Here is a 17,290-nt window from a genome sequence, read left to right as displayed (position 1 = left end):
GGGCAGGATGTTTTAAATTAAAATACCCAACTAATCAGTGTAGTTTTTACCACACTTTTACCACAGTTATATATAAAAGACATTAATTAATCTACGAGTTTGCTGTATAGTCAGAATTTTATATTGTATCAAATCTGCACAACAGGTGCAGTTAAAGATGTAAATCATTTATAAAAGCAAAATTAACTATCTTTAACAGGAAAAAATACAGTATAGTACACCGTCAGGATGAAAACTTGCTCATCAAACACTATCTGTACTGAGACACAGAGATGACACAACATTTCAACCACACAGTTTATTGATAATTTTTTTTATGTGACTACTAAATAATTAGTGTCGTCAATGCTGTAAATACATTTTAAATTACAAGCTTGTCTTTACATTTTATACATGGCTAATTTTACAAATAGAACTTTATGATCAGTTTTTTCAACTTACACATGTTGCTGAGCAAAAAGGCAACAATAAATACTTCCTTCTGAAAAATGCTTTAATATAACGCCATTTTTAGAATTTTATGCGGAGAAGTTGTTAGGGATACTGCTGAATACATTCTGCTTTTCTCATAGATAATTATTTGGCTGCTTGGGATTGGCACGTTTTCAACTAGCCTAATTAGTACTAGTTTTATCTATCATAGTTAAAGTTTACTAATACAAATATGCAATGTAAGTTCATGTATATGATGGGTATTTTAAAAAACCCACGCATTTTTATATCTATAGTAAAATACTTCCTCTTATTTTCATTGCTCATGGAAGTGGGAAGCAGTCAGCTGTTTTCAGGATCTGCAAATGCTTCTCTTTAGTTTAGTTCCTCTCTTACTTCTCAGGCTTATTGCTGCTTTATAGAACTAGTCTGATTATGACAAGTGGAACACAGCCACCTTTTGTTAAGTAAGTTAATAGCATTTAGGATTAAAATGTCATTTATAATGCCATGAAATGAGTAACTTTATCCCAAAACGGTTTTTCTACTTGTCTCTGAACACGTTCTGCACAGATTAGACTGAACAATCAGAGCAGTCAGTTTTTAAAGGCAGGTAAGTTTGGAATATTTTACGATGCATTTATAGCGCAATCCAAGTTTGGGAAATGAGATACCAAACGAGACCTTGCACTTTTCAAGGGCAACTCACCCACGGGAACGGCTCTGACTTCCGCAGCCCCAGAGCATGTCAGTGTGACACCCCGCGGCAGCAGTGCCTGCGCTTCCGAAGGCTGCGTTATTTCTTGACAACTCCTTTCAGCTCTGACTAAAATCCGAGCAGCTCTTCCCAGCCAGGGCAGGCTCTGGCTGGAGAGGATACCCAAAGTATGGCGGTGACACCAGAAATCCCGACGGCTGGGTCAGGTGGACTGCATGGGCCGTCTGGAAGCAGCCAGATGGGTACGGTGGAGGTGACGATGCCACAAGGCACCCTGGTTCTGCCCAGGGAAAGGAGAACCTGCGAACTGAGCCGCCGGTCGAACTGGAACTTGTCGCGGTACTGGACTGCCTCGATGGCGTCCTGAAGCTTGTCGAGGCCAGGATCATGGGAAGAGTCTCGGTCTGATAGCTCCGCAGAGAAAATCGTATTGGCTGCGACGGTTGTTTAGGTCTTAAACATGTGCAACAATAAACGGCTACCAGAGAGCCCACGATAATGAAGGCAATAAATATTGATCCAACAATGAGGAATGGAACGTAGATTGGTTCTGGGAGAAGAAAGAACAGGAAAAGCCGTGCACGTTAGCCTACTGAAGTAACAGGTCTGCTGCGCAGCAATAAACTCCCTAGAGTTTATGAAGCCCCACAGCGTTTCAGTCCCACTAATACACTGAGCTGCTCAGACGACAGAGCTTCTGACTATTATCATTAGAACAAAATTCAAGTTAAACGCTGTTGCGTACCAGTCAAAATTTCTGTTGACTGTTTTAATAGTTACCAATGGTAAAAGCTGTCTACACCGTGTCCCGTTTGCTGGTTCTCGCTAGGTTTTGCTCAAGAATCACACTCCTCTCCCCCTCCCTCACCCCCCAAAACTGTCAGGGCTGTCCAATGTAACCGCTTGAATCTGCAGGTGCGGCTCCAACGCTGCAGATGCTGTTAAGTCGCTTTCACTCATAAGGTGGAAAATAGGCGCAAAATGTGTGACGGGAAACTAGTCTCCGTGCGCGCGGCCGGATTTCTTTTGTTTGAAAACCTGACGGCCCCTTGGACGGTGGGGTTGTGTCTGCAGAGCACCGGAGCCCAGTTTCACCTCCGGGAAAAACAAAGTAAGTTAAACAGACACAGTTAAGTTTGCCGATGCAAACTTAAGACACGAATGCGCCTTCCAACCTGGAGGAATCCGGCTGCTGGGGCCCCTTCCAGCCGTGAAGTCACGACACCAAGCGCATCCCCGGGCGCCCGCTCTGCCTCCCGGCGCGGGGGCCGCTCCCGCAGCCGTAACCCGCCGCCCGCGGCCCCGCACACCCGGCGCCGCCTCCCTGTGCGCACCTGGAGCCGCGCCCGCCTCCTGCCCACCCGCTGGGCCGGGCCGGGCCGGGCCGAGCCGCGCCGGGCCGGGCCGGGGAGCCCCGCAGCCGCCGCGGGGGCGGCCGCCGGGCTCCGGCCGGGGGATGCTCCGCGGGGGCCGGCTCCCGCCCGCCCCGGGACCCGCGGGCCGGGCACTCACGGGCGGTGACTCCCGGGTCCGGGGGCTCCCGGTCGTTGGTGCAGCCGCCCTGCTCCAGGCGGGCCTCGGCGGCGGCGCAGCAGTAGCGCAGCGCGCAGGAGCCGCAGCAGATGGTGGCGGCCGCCGTGTCGAAGCCCTCGGGGCACTGGAAGCCCTCGTGGTAGCCGCCCTGCCCGTCCACCCAGCCGTGGCAGTACTCGCCGCCGCCGGGCTGGCCCCCGCCGCCGCCGCCCAGCAGCCCCAGCAGGAGGCAGCGCAGCAGCAGCGCCCGCCGCCGCCCCGCCATCGCCCCGCCGCGCCGCCGCCGCCGCCGCCGCCCCGCTGCCCGCCCGCCCCGCCGGGGCAGGCAGGGGGCGGCCCCGCGTGCGGTGCGGGGCCTCCTGCGCCGCGTCCGGGGGTGGGGGGCAGCTCCCCCCGGCCCCCCGCAGCCGCGCCCCCGCGGGGCCGCCCCCGCCGCGCCCGCGCTCACCTGCCGCCCCCCGTCCCCCGCCGCTGCCCGCGCTCCGCTGCCTCCGGAGCTTCACCCTCCCTCCGTCCCGCACGTCGCTGCCGCCCCCGTCCCCCGCGGCTGGGCCGGGCCCGCTCCGTCCCTGTCGGTCGGACGGGGCCGAGCCTGGAGGGAGCGGGCTCTGCGGGCAGACCAGCGCTTGCTGTCCGGGGGCTTCAGCCTCCCGGGGCCTCCTGCCTCCGGCAGCCCGGGTGTTCAGCCTCTGTGCAAGACCGGCGGCGCTGAAACGCGGCCATCGTCCAGCCCGGCACGCCTCGATACGCCCCTTGCCTTCCCGCTAGCCTGGCGCCCAAAGCAGGAGGGTTTATTGCGTTGGCAGTTTATTAAAGCAGCCCTGCGCCTCTAAGGGTTAAAAAAACAAGCACGGCGTATGATTTATTACGAGGACTCTTTGCTCTTTAGCCTGTTTCCTTTCCTCGGTACTTTTTACGTGCAAAGACATCGCAGTATATCCCCAGAAGATTTATAGCCTCTCTTAGTCAAACACCAGGCCCGTCACCTTTATTTTCCAAGGGGAGAGGGCGAGTGTGGGGCTGAGGAGGAGGGACACATCTGTTCATATGAGCGTCTGATCCTTTTTCTGCTGGAAGAATAATAGCAAGTCACCAAGCATGAGGAAAACCACAAAAGGAACTGCTTATTCATTTATTCTAGAGGAAAAAAAATACTTTAAATGAACTGAGCAGATTTGGAGTTCTGGTTCAAGCAAAAAAACGTTTCTCTAAATGATATCTCCCCTGTGTGCTGTCTAAGAGGCACTCCTGCTTTAACAGCAAAAGTGCTTACGAAACTAGCGTTATATTAAAGTTGGGCTGAACTGAAGAATTCGGTTTTGCTGCGTCTGAAACTTCCTGCCATCATTTACCGCTGGGGTATGAATATGTATATCGGAGTCTGACCACTTGTCAAAGATTTTGAATGCCTGTGTCACTAATTTCCAAAGCTGGCAGGTTTAGTGAAACAAAAGGAACAAAGTGTGCTGTGTACCAGCAATAAAACTGCACCGAGAACCATCTATCAAGACCTTAGACTTCTGGCCAACCCCTAAATACAGTCCACAAGCACAGTATTTGTGTTTGTTTTTCTTTTAACTAGTCTATTCTCTTTTGTTTTCCCCTCTGACCCTTTTCTTTTTCTGTTTTGATTTCTTTAAGTATAACCAGTACTACCAGATAGGAAAAGCAAATCAAAAAATTGTATAAATGCAAAATATTTTGCATGGCTATTTAACAGGCGTAGGTATAGAAATAACAAAATTGGGTATTAAAGAAAAGAAAATCAATTTCAAACGTGAAGATGTGATACTCTGTCCTCTTCTGCATTTTCATTTTGAAATGATGATGTGAATTAAACTTGTACCAGCTGTCCTGACTGAGTTCCTAGTTTTTATAGGCCAATGTTAAATATTAATACAGTTTTGCATTTACTTCACTGTGGGTTTAGAGCAAACATAGCCTCCATGGAATGTTTTAAAATGTATGGCTTTTAAAGGCCTAATCCAGCTTCCAGGAAGGTCAAAAGGAATCTATTTGTTGACCAGGATGAGGCTTGGAGCAGGAGCTCGGTAAGGTTTGCATGGTATGTTTAGCTGTCCTCAGGTGCAGAGGACAGAGAGACAACAGGTCTGTCCTGTCAGATTTGCAGGAAAGCCACATTTGGTAGTAACTGCTACGTAAATGTGTCACAGTTCATAAGAATGTTGATTTTTCTAATTAAATCACCAGCTTCCAAAAAAAAAGGAGGTCTGAAAAAAATCATTCTGGTACATATATTTTAGATATTAAGCTACTGCAAGAACTGCAGAGATATTCTTCTGGGGTGAAACTGGGACGGGGGGCTGCCAATCCACAGGCATCAGCAAGATTTTGACCTGGGTTTATTTTGACCTGGGTTTACTGCTCCTGTGTTGCATCTCTAGTGCTTGGATTGTTAATAAAAAGTTTATCTTTGTGTCCCCATTTAGGCAGAGGCTACTCTCTGCTCCCCTCTTGGGCAATCTGACGGCAGCTCTGCAGGGTCTCCGTCAAACGGGCACAATTACCCTTCTCTTTATGTGATGCCCAAATTGGCCCATCCTGCAAGAAAAATCCTGTAAGGGCTTAAGTATTTGCTTGAAAGTGCGTATGTGGTTGGTTTATTTTTGTGTGGATAAATGGCATTTCACTCACTCAAGTGGATTTATCTCACTTGTGCCAAATAAAAATCGGAGGCAGATTTCAGTACTGCTCTTGCAGACACAGCTAACCTTGAAAGTTTGAAGATATATGGGCAGTTTTCCTATGAACAGCTGAGGTCTCAGCTGACTTCTTTGGGCTTGTTTTTTGCTTTCTCTGAAATTCTGATGCGGTTTACAGAATGTGATGTGACTCTAGTGGAGATGAACTGGGTTGTTCTGACCCAGAGCGACAAAAACCTTTGCCCTGCTCCCCTTTTGTAAAGGTTGCATCTGTTCGACCACATCCTTAAAGAATTTGAGATGCTAGCAGATTCATTTGCATCTATTTATGCCATTTACTTTAAACTAAACCCACAAACAATTAAGAATACAGGAAAAAATGTTATGTAGACTGTCGGTGAGCATCCTTCATCCGCAGTTTGAGGACATCAGATGGCTCTGAGTACCTCACTTTTAGACTGTTTTTTTCTTGGGTAACGTTCCTGCAAAGCACCCATGCTGACTTTGCTTATTATTTATTCTTAGCTGAAGCCTTCCAGCTTCCCAGTGATGTGTCATCATTAATTTTGAATGAAAAACACTGTTTTTAAAAGCTCATACAGCTATTGCTCTGATTGATTGCTGTTGTTTATAAAGCTTGGTATTAAAACTAATGAAGGTGAGATCAGTCATATAACAGTCAGAGAAGATAACTTTATTTTGGTTTAAGGTATTGTTATTTTCTAGGCTTTTCTTACTGTCCCCACAGCAAACCTATGGGGAGAGCACATTATAGTATTCCTCATCTGCTTCAGTGCAAGATCAAACAATTTGTCTTAAATGACTTCTGAAATCATTGCATCCATGCATGCAGTGATTACCTCAGTTCTGCCAAATTGATTGATTGTAAAAACAGATATTAAAATCTCATTAAACAAATTCCTAGTTCCTACTAATAATTTTACTACACTCACTCTTCTGGGTTTGGGCTTTTTTTTTTTTTTTCCTGTTTTCACTGTGATACTTTTGGGGTTCCTTTAGAGTATAAAACAAGTCAGTAACCCATGAAGCTCTAGCCTGAGAGCTCATAGTATTACCATTTCAGGCGGGCACTACTGATGTTAGTAAAGCCCTGGGACTTTGGCTTGGCTACTAGAGTCCGAGCAGACTCTGGATCTCCCAAACACTCCTAAATAAGTCACACTTCTATCTTGACTAGGGTAATGATAGATAGGTTCAGCTCATGTCTTGCTTAATGTAACCATCAGGATTGGTCATTTCACCCTGGCTCTTCATTAAATGTTGTCTTGAATTTCAAAGAACATAAAGGCTGATTTGAGTTACCAGCTTCTACAACAGCCTGGTGCAAGCAGATTTCCCTTTAAAAATAAAAATTTTTTAAAAATTGCCATCTACATTGCAAACCCTTTAGCTGTGTGAGTTGCATCATTAAGCACGAAGGACTGTGTGGAATAAAACCCTGTATGCTGCTCCCTAAAACGATATCCTTACTCTTGGCTGGTTGTTGAGAAAGCCCTTCCTGCAACTGCCTTGCTGGGAGAGCCACCTGCCAAGCCACACGCATCCCTGTCACCTGCCAAGCCACACGCATCCCTGTCACCTGCCAGGCCACACGCGTTTCCCAGCCCAGGACGGCTGGCAGGAGCGCCGGGGTGTGCCTCAGCCTCAGCCCCGTGCCTCGGGGAGGCTCCCGCCGTGTCTCCGCTCCTCCTGCCGCTGCAGAGCCCCGTCCCGTTGCCGACATCAGCAAATTAAGAGAGACCTGTGAAACCCACAAAGTGTGTTTTTGTTGGTTGAATCAGGGGGGAATGTGCTGCTTTTCTTCTTCTTCCTTTTGCTTTGCTTCTTCTTCAGCATCCTTTCGTATCTGGGAGAGGGGATCATTCTGAACCGCTTTGGGTTGGGAGCTGCAGGCTCTGATGGTCAACATTTTAAGATTTATTTCTGAATAAATATTTCTGGGATTTGACCAGCACTGCATTGTTTTTCACCCCAGTCAGGAATACCACCATGTTTTCTGAAGTCTCTCAGCAATTCTTGAGGGGTACGCTTATGCGGGCCAGCTATTAAAAGCAGCACCCCTTACACTTGCCCACAACTAACCCGTTAAGAAAGCCAGTTACAGCTTTTGGAGGAAAATGTAGAAGTCAGGCTATCTCAGCCTAATGACTGTCAAAGTAAGTGAGGTGATTGGTCACGCTATAAATGCCTCATGGCTCAATCAAGACGTAGGATGTTAGGTTAGTGGTGTCTTGATACGTATACAGGCGTATCACAGTAATGTTCCCTTATCTGAAATCTGTAGCACTGGTAGGTGGAGGAGTTAGGTTCAGACTTCAGAAATCATTATTCTTTTTCTAAGGCATCAAGAGCAGAAGCTATTTTCAAGCCAGCAATACATCCATCCTGTCCAAGGGATTTATCATCCCAGCCACGCCCCATCTATCCTGTAGGAGATCACTTTTGTCTTACACTTGAGCTCTATAGAGACCGTGTAATGGAAGAGGAAGAGATTTGCTTACGTATAGCAACTTATGTGCACTGAATGTTATCTCTTCTATACAACCACAACTCTCTGCTCTTTGTTTCAGCATCCAAGCGTGCATACAGGAGTAGAAGAACAAGGACAGATGTCTACAAGAGATAGGAATTGGTGATCTTACGGGATGTGCAATTACCCTTCCTTCACTCCAGCTGCAGCTAAAAATAGCCTGTCTTATGGCTACCAAGCAAGGTTTTGTGAAGAGGTCTTTAATTTGCTTTTAAACCAGAAGTTCCTGTGCTGTTGAATTCAGAAACAAATTCTCCAAGCAACAATTCTCAATTCTGAAGAAAACCCAGTACGTAATTACACCAACCACTAGTACAGCGAAGGCCAATAAAAGCCTTAAAGAAAAAGTCAAAAATAAAGTATAAAAGTGGCTGTTTTGTTGTATTTCTAACAGCTATTTTCAAAGCACTGAACATGGGGAAATGTCTTGACAACCAAAAAAATATTGGAAAATGGCCATATTTTGACCACTGTTTCACCTGAAAAATGTTACTCAGTTGTAATTTGGCACATAGCTCCTTCTCTGCAACTTGCAGAGAAAGAATAAGTTATTGCTAGTAAATAACTACATTTTCTAACAATCTTCATAACTGTAACCATTCTAAAGCAGTACCAAGCTTACCAGCTGGAGGTGGAAAGCTCAGTATGCTATTGCCATGCAATTCCCCAATCGCCCGAACAGGAGACTTAGTGGTATAGTCATATTAATGAATAGTGCTACAGAAAGGTCAAAGGAGAGAGATAGCATCAGTCAGACCTGCTTTGCTCTGCAACGGAGTGTGCACTTCTTTTTCCTTGCAACCGAATTAATGACAAAAAAAAAGTGAAAGGATGTGAGAGAACATGACATTTGAATGTAGAAAGAACATGTGCTTACCAGGGAATGAAGACAACTGGTTTTTTTCACTCACACCGAGAAAAAGAACATTTGAACATTCAAAAAGAAAAAGTGAATACATACCAATGCAATTTTATTTTTCAGAATAAATAGAGCTGAATATGAGGGCACTGTTTCAATCCTTAATTAACAGACTGCCTAATAAACATGTGCCTAAGTTTAAAAGTATGCAGTTTCTTTTTTTTATTATTATGAAAATAAAGCATGCGAATAGCTGGCAATTAATGTTTAAAAAAGTCTCCAGATGGACTGCTTATAGAGTGCCATAAGCCTTAAGTAACATCTGTCCTTTACAGAACTATGGGAGAACTAGTTCTGTAGGATGTATTAATGTCTAGCACTAGTGTATTGTTTTTAACACATTGAAGTTCTACACAAATAACTCATCAGCAATGGATCCTCTGGATCTATAAGAATAATTCCTTTGTAGCATTAAACCTGGTAAACTAAACTGTTCCCTGACACTTTAGTCAGCAACCAATTAGATAATTTTATTAAATATTTTAATAGTACAAACAGTAATTTTTAAAATGCCTATATTTCTGCTGTTACCAATTTATTCTGAGCATTAAATAGCTGCTGGCCAATGCTAAAAAACAGGGTCAAATCCTGCATCTTCAAATGTGGGAGCATTCCCTCAGTTCCTCTGGCTCAGGTCCTCCACACCTGCTTCCTCAGGCTACATTTCACCCAGCTGAGGACCACCCATTCAGTTTTGCATTTATATCATTGCATGTTCATAAAAGGTAGTTATGTTTTGTTCATTCATTGTATTTGTCCTGTCTGGCACAGCCTTTTAACATCTCCTATGTAGAGCAGATTTCCCAAAGTACATAAAACATTGCAGGTCTGAAAAAATTAGCATTTGGTGACATAAATTGACATTATATTGATGATAACCCAGTTGGTGAATGAAAGATTAGGTGAGCTTAAAGGCTGAGACCCACATTCTTTGTTCTGGCTGCAAATGGGTAGGATCGAAGGAAGAGCTTTACCTCAGCTCCCCCCAGCCTAGGGCAAGTCAGGGGCTGCGTCAGCCTGGTGCCACTTGGAGTAGCTGCAGAATTGCTGCAAGTTGTGCCCAACTGCTTGTTGCTCCTGATATGCTGCATCTCTAGATCCCAAACCAGATGAGTCCTGCCGTTCACCTAGTCCAAACTCATCTCTCTGGCCATCAATAACTGCTTCAGGGGAGGTAAAAAGCCCTGCAGCAGCACCACCTCCACCTTTCCCATGCAGTGAGCAAGCTGTTAGGCACAAGCCGTATGGCTGATCTCTGCGCACAGAGTAAATATTTGGGGATTCTGGTCTGAAGTGCGCAGTCCTGAAATTTACCCAAACAAGATTTATGTGCAGGAAATAGGTCTTATCTGGTGGCCCAATATATAATAGTTTTAAACTTTGGATCAGTAATAATTGGGGACTGGCTTTAACTCAAGTCATAGAGCAGGCACACTAATACTCTTTCCAAAATATTTTGCTGGTAATTTTTTTGATGGCAGCTGAACATTGAGCAGATGTCTTCACTGAGCTGTCCTTTTTCTGAAATAATACAGTGATCTGAAAGTCCTGTAAAGTGTCTAAATTGAAGTCTGAATGTGCCTCTCTAAATGGTGTTACCCTGTATTTGCAGGCACAGCATTTCATTTGCCTTTGTGTTGCCCACTCACCTGATTCACTCAGGTCTCGTCACAGTTCTTCCAAACTTGGCTGCTCTGTGTTTGGCTCTCTCATGAGATCTGTCATCCTCAAACAAGCTAGTAAGTTATAAACTGGGCCTTGCCATCATCACAAACCCAATTCAATAGTGCCTGGCATGGTCTTTGTCACAGTTCTCCCTGGAGCAACCTCTTCCATTAGCTGGTACATCTCCCTTGCCTTAGTCAGAGAGATGGCATGACATACTCCAGTGTTCGCCCCCCACAGCACCTTCCTTCATGTGAACGGCTGCCTTTTCCCAGCTGGAGGGTGCCTGCGAGGTGGGCTGCCTTGCAGTGTCCCCTGGCACAATGTCTGTGAGCAGCTCTTCTCTCACTGCTGCTCAGCAGGTGGTGGCTTTCAAATGTTGTGTCTGCTCCTTGAGGGCTCTGGACCACTTGCACCTCCATCTTTGTGTGCAAGTGCAATAACCGTGCGTTCAGTGGTAACTCAGTGTCGCTAAAACAAGCTGCTGGCATTCAGCACCTCAGCTCGAGAGGGATTGGGTTGGTTTGCAGTGGTTAATCATCCGAGGGAAGATTTTCACTGGAGAACTTTTAGCAGGCAGCCACTAGTGTGATTTATAGCCCTCTCACCCAATATCCCTTCCACTTATGGCTCTGCTGGAGTGGAGAGCAAAAGCCTTGCACAGCAGCATTGGACCTAGGGGCTTGTTAGGGGCTCCTGAGTCAGCTTCAGGAGCTCACTTCTGCTCGAGCCAGACAGTCCCATGCACACTCTGTCCTTTTCCATCTTAGTCTCCACGCCAATTTTCCTGCTTGGGAGATAAAACCCTTGAGAGAAGGAAAAAGAACTGTATCTCTTCCTATATGCTTAGTTGCTAGTCATTGGATGGCTGTCCTGAAGCCCAGCTTTAAGGAACAAAAGCCAGCTCAAACCCTCCTGGCTGGCATCAACTATACTTCAGTGACACCAACAGACTGTAGGTTCTGACGCCCAACCCCAAGCGAAACCTGGGCTGCTGCTGTCCGCTAATCTCCGCATGGTTAGCTGACCTCCTGCAAACCAGCCTCAGCCCCCAAAGCTTTCATGGCAATGCTCATAAGCGCAGGACTGAGAGGACTCGGGAGGGATAGAAGTCCCCTATCTTATACTACTGCCTCTCCTTCAAGAAACCAAATAAAACACAAGCCCATTGCACCCTTTGCAGTTTAGAGCATTATCACCATGTAGGTACAATGCAGTTATGAACTCTGATTGTTACTCAAGGAAAAAATTGAGTAGGAAGATGTCTTTGAATGCAGAACCAGTACAGGCTACGTTCTGCAGCACAGGAAATCTAAAGAGGACTTTTTTAAAGAAACTATTTTTAAAGAACTGTATGTAGATTCATAAAATGTTTTGGTGAACACATTATTTTGGAGAGCAGTAATGTTGACTTAAAATATTTAGCATTTGAATTTGATGTAGCGTTCGCATAGACTGAATGTAGTGATGTGTTTGGGGCATTAATAACTTTACTTCTAAGTATTACTTACTATTCTTATATACAACAGCCCGAGGAAATTTTCTTTTGCTTATCTACATTTTAGTCTCTTTGCTTAGATTTCTTCTGGGATCTGACCTATAAAAACAACTGGCTTTATGATACACTAAAGTTTACAGCAAACACTTACTTAACAAATACTCCTATTTCAGATATGAAATTAATAGTGTTTAAATATAGTCTCAGATGTTATCATTTTTGCTGTTTACTGAGTGAAGTAGTTTTCTAGCAAATGTCAAGGAACCAGCTAATAGGTAAATATGCCAAGGAAAGTAACTGCACACCGCCATCTACGGTGCAGGCCAGGGATATTGCAGGAGCTGTTTATCGCTGGGAGACGTGAGAGGGGGTATTCATTACCAAAAAATGTCACAGATTCTCCTTTTCTGGCAGCAGTTTCTGTTGGTGCAGGGCATGCGTTGCAGAAGGGCCATTGTGATACAGAACGTGCATGACTGTTGTGTGCGGAGTGAGAGCGAACGCAGAGTTTGGAGAGTAATTATTTCTCTGAACAATGTTTAGAGTATTAAGGACATATTTGAGAATGGCCAAGTGAAACCATGCCAGGAGGGCGGCAGGAGCGCGCATCCCATTTCTGGTGGGAGAGCTTCCGCAGGGACAGCAGGCTGCAGGCATCACAGCAGCCCAGTTTGCGCGGTGTGTCACGAGAGTACCGCGTCGCGTCCCAACTGCGGGTGGAAGTGGTTATTTCAGACACCAGTGGTCTCTCCGTCCCTGCTCCTGCCGTGTCTCTGGCTCTCATCAGGTGTCTCTCGCCTCACCTCGCCTCCCTGCCAGCAGCTGCTACTGCCCACTGCTTGCGTTTTCCAGGAGCCAAGTTCGGATGGTCTGCGCTGGCTGCAGGAGGGCAGTCTTGGACCACCCTCAAGTCCAAATCGTCCATACAACGAGGACGTGTGCTGGTTTTGGTTGGGATACAGTTAGTTTTCTTTATGGTAGCTAGTACGGGGCTATGTTTTGGATTTGTGCTGAAAGCAGTGTTGATCACACAGGGACGTCTTAGTTACTGCTGAGCAGTACTTACACAGAGTCAAGGACTTCTCTTCTCACACCGTCCCACCAGCGAGTGGGCTGGGGGTGCACAAGAAGTTGGAGGGGACACAGCTGACTGCTGCTGACCAAAGGGATATTCCATACCACATGATGTCATGATCAGCGATAAAAGCTGGGGGAAGAAGGAAGGGGGAACGTTTGGAGTTAGGGCATTTGTCTTCCCAAGTAACTGTTACGCGTGACAGAGCCCTGCTTTCCTGGAGATGGCTGAACACCTGCCTGCCCATGGGAAGTAGTGAATGAATTCCTTGTTTTGCTTTGTTTGTGTGCATGGCTTTTGCTTTACCTATTAAACTGTCTTTATCTCAACCCACGATTTTTCTCACTTTCGCCCTTCCGAGTCTCTGCCCCATCCCACCGGGGGTGAGTGAGCGAGCGGCTGTGCAGTGCTTAGCTGCCAGCCGGGGTTAAACCATGACAGGCTGCGAGCATCCACTTCAGGCACAGCCAGCAGCTCCATAAGGACACATCACATGGTCCTGGGGAAGAGAAGCAGGAGGGTGCCCAGCGTACCACACACATAACGTATAGCACATGGGCAACCTTTTACCTTCTCACCAGGGTTGCTTCTTGCAAGTGAAAAAACTCAAGAGAAAATCCATCACTGCAGAGCTTCTCCTTCAGCTCCCCACCTATGTCCTCTAACCTAGGCACAACCATCCTCTTCAACAAGCTTTTGAGGGACACTAGATGGTTAAAAGAAACTGGGAACCATTGCATAGGGCAAAAGCAGGCACAGAGGAAGAACTAGTGATACGTGCAGTTTCTGCTTTTACCGTCCGCTTCTGTGTGCCTTGCAGACCACCAGCAGCCCGTGGGCTGTCCCTTGAAAATCCCCAGTGCTCAGCAGAGCATACTCTGCTCATAACCTGGCTGCTGAGGTCTTTGCTGCTGGATGGCTATGAACTGAGCACATCCCACTGTAGTTATTACTTTATTACTGAGGCTGTTTGTTCAGGTCCTGTACTAATAAACTGTTGGGTTTTAGACTAAGAGGTAGGTGGAGCAACGGCTGGCACCAATATGTGCTGGGACACAGCCTAGCACAGCTGCGTTCAACAGCTGGGTTTGGTAGTTAGCTGGCATCTCAATATAAATCTTTGAGAACATCAATAATAGTTAGTAGCCTCAGCCCTAAATAACTGTTTATCCAATTATAAGAAACAGTCCTAAATTAGCTGAATCCTGAGTCCCCAGTAGCCTCTCTCTCAGAAAAGAAGTTAATATTTATCGTACAGACTGGCTGTAGTCCCCTGTAATATCCATGTTTGGCTTCCTCCAACGAGCTTATCTCATCTCAAATTTATGATTAATTATTATGAACTTACTTTGGACATCTTATTTTAGACTTTTGGCTCAGTGTCCTAGAAATTTCTTCAGTGCCAGATTGTTGACTTCAGTCTTAATTAATGATCACTTGTTATCAGCTTAGTTCAAATGTTTGGTTTCTAACTTTTGGTTGCGTAGTCTAAACATTTCCAAAGCCCAGATAGACGACTTTAACTTAAAATGTTATGATTTTGATATTGACTTGATGCCTTCCTGGCTGAGTGTGAAGATTTTATTCTTCCATCACTTTGATTAATAGACCTATTACAAATCCTACTCTTTAGAGTACCAAGGAGTGAAACAGCTGAACACCACGTAGATTAACCTAGTTAAGAGTGAATCTTACATTTCTGTGAGAAGCTTTTTATTTGCTCAGAAGCTGCTTCACTCTTTAGTACAATTTTCAAATTATGAATTATTGTACTTCTCTGCAGTCACCTATTTGTCTTTTTCTTAGCCTAAACTTTTGTTCTGCAGCTCACATGCTGTATGGTTAATCATTATTACTCTATTATACAAGCACTTAAGAGTTCAATTTAAGTACAAGGAAAGTATTCTGCAAAACTCTCTGCTAGCAAATTGCAAGGTCTTTATCCCTAAGAGTTCAGACAGGATCTTTACATGAAACCCTGGTAGTTCTCCCATCATTACCCAGTCATCAGGCATTCTCAGCTGCAGATTTCATGATGGCTTGTTCCCACACCCCCCATCAAATATTCTTTAGGAATTGCAAACGTGCTTTGGGAAATCACAGTCTTTAGCACAGTAAAAATAGAAATGCTCAGGTTTATTTTTACTAATACAGCTCATTTTGTCGTACCAACTTGTAATCAAAGATGCTTTTTTTTTTTTTTGCAGGCTCACTCTAATACCCTGTTACTAACTAACCAAACAGCAGATTTTATCAGTTGTTTCCTAAAACAGAATTTGGGTAACTTCTGGTTAACAGAAGCCGTGTTTGAAATTGAAGACACTTTTCATAGTCTCAAGTTCATTGCACCAGCCAGGGCTTTTTATTCATTTGGAGAAGTTGCATTGAGACTGAGACCCTAAAACAATTATCAGTCTTGAAAATCATAAAAAACACTTTGTATTTTTTTTATTTCAGTCATCTGAGATTCTTAAAACACTCATGAATTTTATTAATTTATGTTCTGAGATGCATATATGTGTATTCTCTGTCTTCCACTTACTAGCAGTCATAAAATGGAATTAACATCCTGTCATAGTGCATACTTCAGGTTTATGCAAAGAATACTGTAGAGTATTCCCATCACTTTGGGATGAAAGATTAGATATGTTCAGGTTTTTTGTGAAGATTTCTTCGTATCTGTCTCTAAAGAAATAGCATAACAGGTAATCTGGTTATCAGCTGGCCCAAAAAAGCACTGCACTTAAAACCATTGGAAGTGCGAGGAGTGAACACGTCTGCTCAGCTCCTTGTACAGCCATGTGGAGACTCAGCACAGACACAAAAAGGATTCGCAGACATCCTGAGACTTATTTGCACCCTAATTCAGTTAAATAGAATAGCATTCATGTGATCAAACTTGCGCATCCCACTGGTGAGTTAATGGCACATGAGCAGCGGTGAACTGGTGACACAGGAATCCCTATGGAAAATGTGTAGGTGCCCAGAGTAGCGGCTTCCTTACAGTGCTAGAGTCAAGACTTCTTTGTTCCAATGGCCTCTTGTGACCACTGTCATTCACGAGGCAACTTAATCGTACAAATAATATATTTGTTTTGTTCCACTCTCATCTCTAATAAGTTTATACAAACCTTTGACTTCTGCCCTGCTGTACAGGTCAGGGACGTCATATACTGTCTCTTTATGTATGCAAAACCCATGACTATTATCTGCTTATTAAATGGGAAGCCTGCCTTACCATCAGTTGTCCTGATTAATTCCATGATGAGAAGTGGGATGAACTGTTAAATCCCACCTTTATTGGAGTGCTTAGACCTCTGTGCATAAACAAATCATGAATGGAGGATTATTTTGTACCTTGGCTGCAAGCATGATTGCTCTGGCAAGCACAGTTGTTGCGTGAGCAAATGTGCCCAAAAAGTGGATGCGTAAATGAAGTTCTGGGCATAAAGTTATAAATTCTGTCACTCAGCAAAAAGTGCAAAGTTACACCAAGGGAAATGTACAGATCGCTTTCCTTCTGTATTTATTTTTTTGTTTGTTGGCTAGTTGAAGAGGTAAGATGTCCACTGATAGACTTATAATGAAATGTCTCATAAGTTATGATACTTGCTTGCGTTCTTTTTTACTCATTCAGATGTTGGTTTGAATATCATAAAGCTCAGGAGGTCTCCTCTGAGATAACTTCAGAGTCATACTAAACTTGGTCAGATAAGCTGTCCTGAAACAGCAGATAAATTTTAATGGGTATCAGATTATTTTTCTCCCAGCTAGCTGCATCCACTACTGTAATATTACCATTGGGAGTAGTTAGCAAATAGGCTTTGATATCAATGCCTGAATATTTTCTAAATCTCATTGACTAGCTTAGCAGTATAATGAAATGTTATATGGTGTCTGTGCAGTTTTTCCTACAAAGAGCTTTTTCTGTCCTACTGGGATATCTGTAGCCTAGAACAAGTTCTCTAAAATCTAAGTGATTTACAAACTTGACTTTTTTTGCTGCAATTCTTCCTGAGAATTCAATGTCCATTTCTTAAATGACATCATTCTCTGTCTGATAAAATCTGGCATTTACTACTGTGAATTCAGTGTAATACTAATAACATAATGAAAATAATAATCATTTGCAAAAGATGGGCAGCTCCAGCCACAGATGCGCCTCCAGCCCTGGGCTGCTGACACTCCTGCCTCTCCCTCTGAGCTCCAGGGAGCCTGGCCGAGTGTCCGCAGTGC

General features: G+C 44.7%; 1 protein-coding gene across 1 annotated transcript; it reads right to left on the bottom strand.

Moving 5' to 3' along the window:
* Positions 1–1,248: 1,248 nt before the first annotated feature.
* On the bottom strand, positions 1,249–2,948 carry SHISA3 (shisa family member 3). The gene is made up of 2 exons (XM_059818198.1): positions 2,663–2,948; positions 1,249–1,700 (listed from the first exon to the last, which is right to left on the bottom strand). The coding sequence occupies exons 1-2, from the start codon at positions 2,946–2,948 to the stop codon at positions 1,249–1,251; spliced, it is 738 nt and encodes a 245-aa protein (XP_059674181.1).
* Positions 2,949–17,290: the final 14,342 nt, after the last annotated feature.

The sequence above is a fragment of the Gavia stellata genome, chromosome 5 (genome assembly GCF_030936135.1).
Source record: "Gavia stellata isolate bGavSte3 chromosome 5, bGavSte3.hap2, whole genome shotgun sequence".
NCBI lineage: Eukaryota > Metazoa > Chordata > Aves > Gaviiformes > Gaviidae > Gavia > Gavia stellata.
The sequence above is the reverse complement of the archived record's forward strand: the minus strand, read 5'-3'. Positions and strand labels throughout refer to the sequence as shown.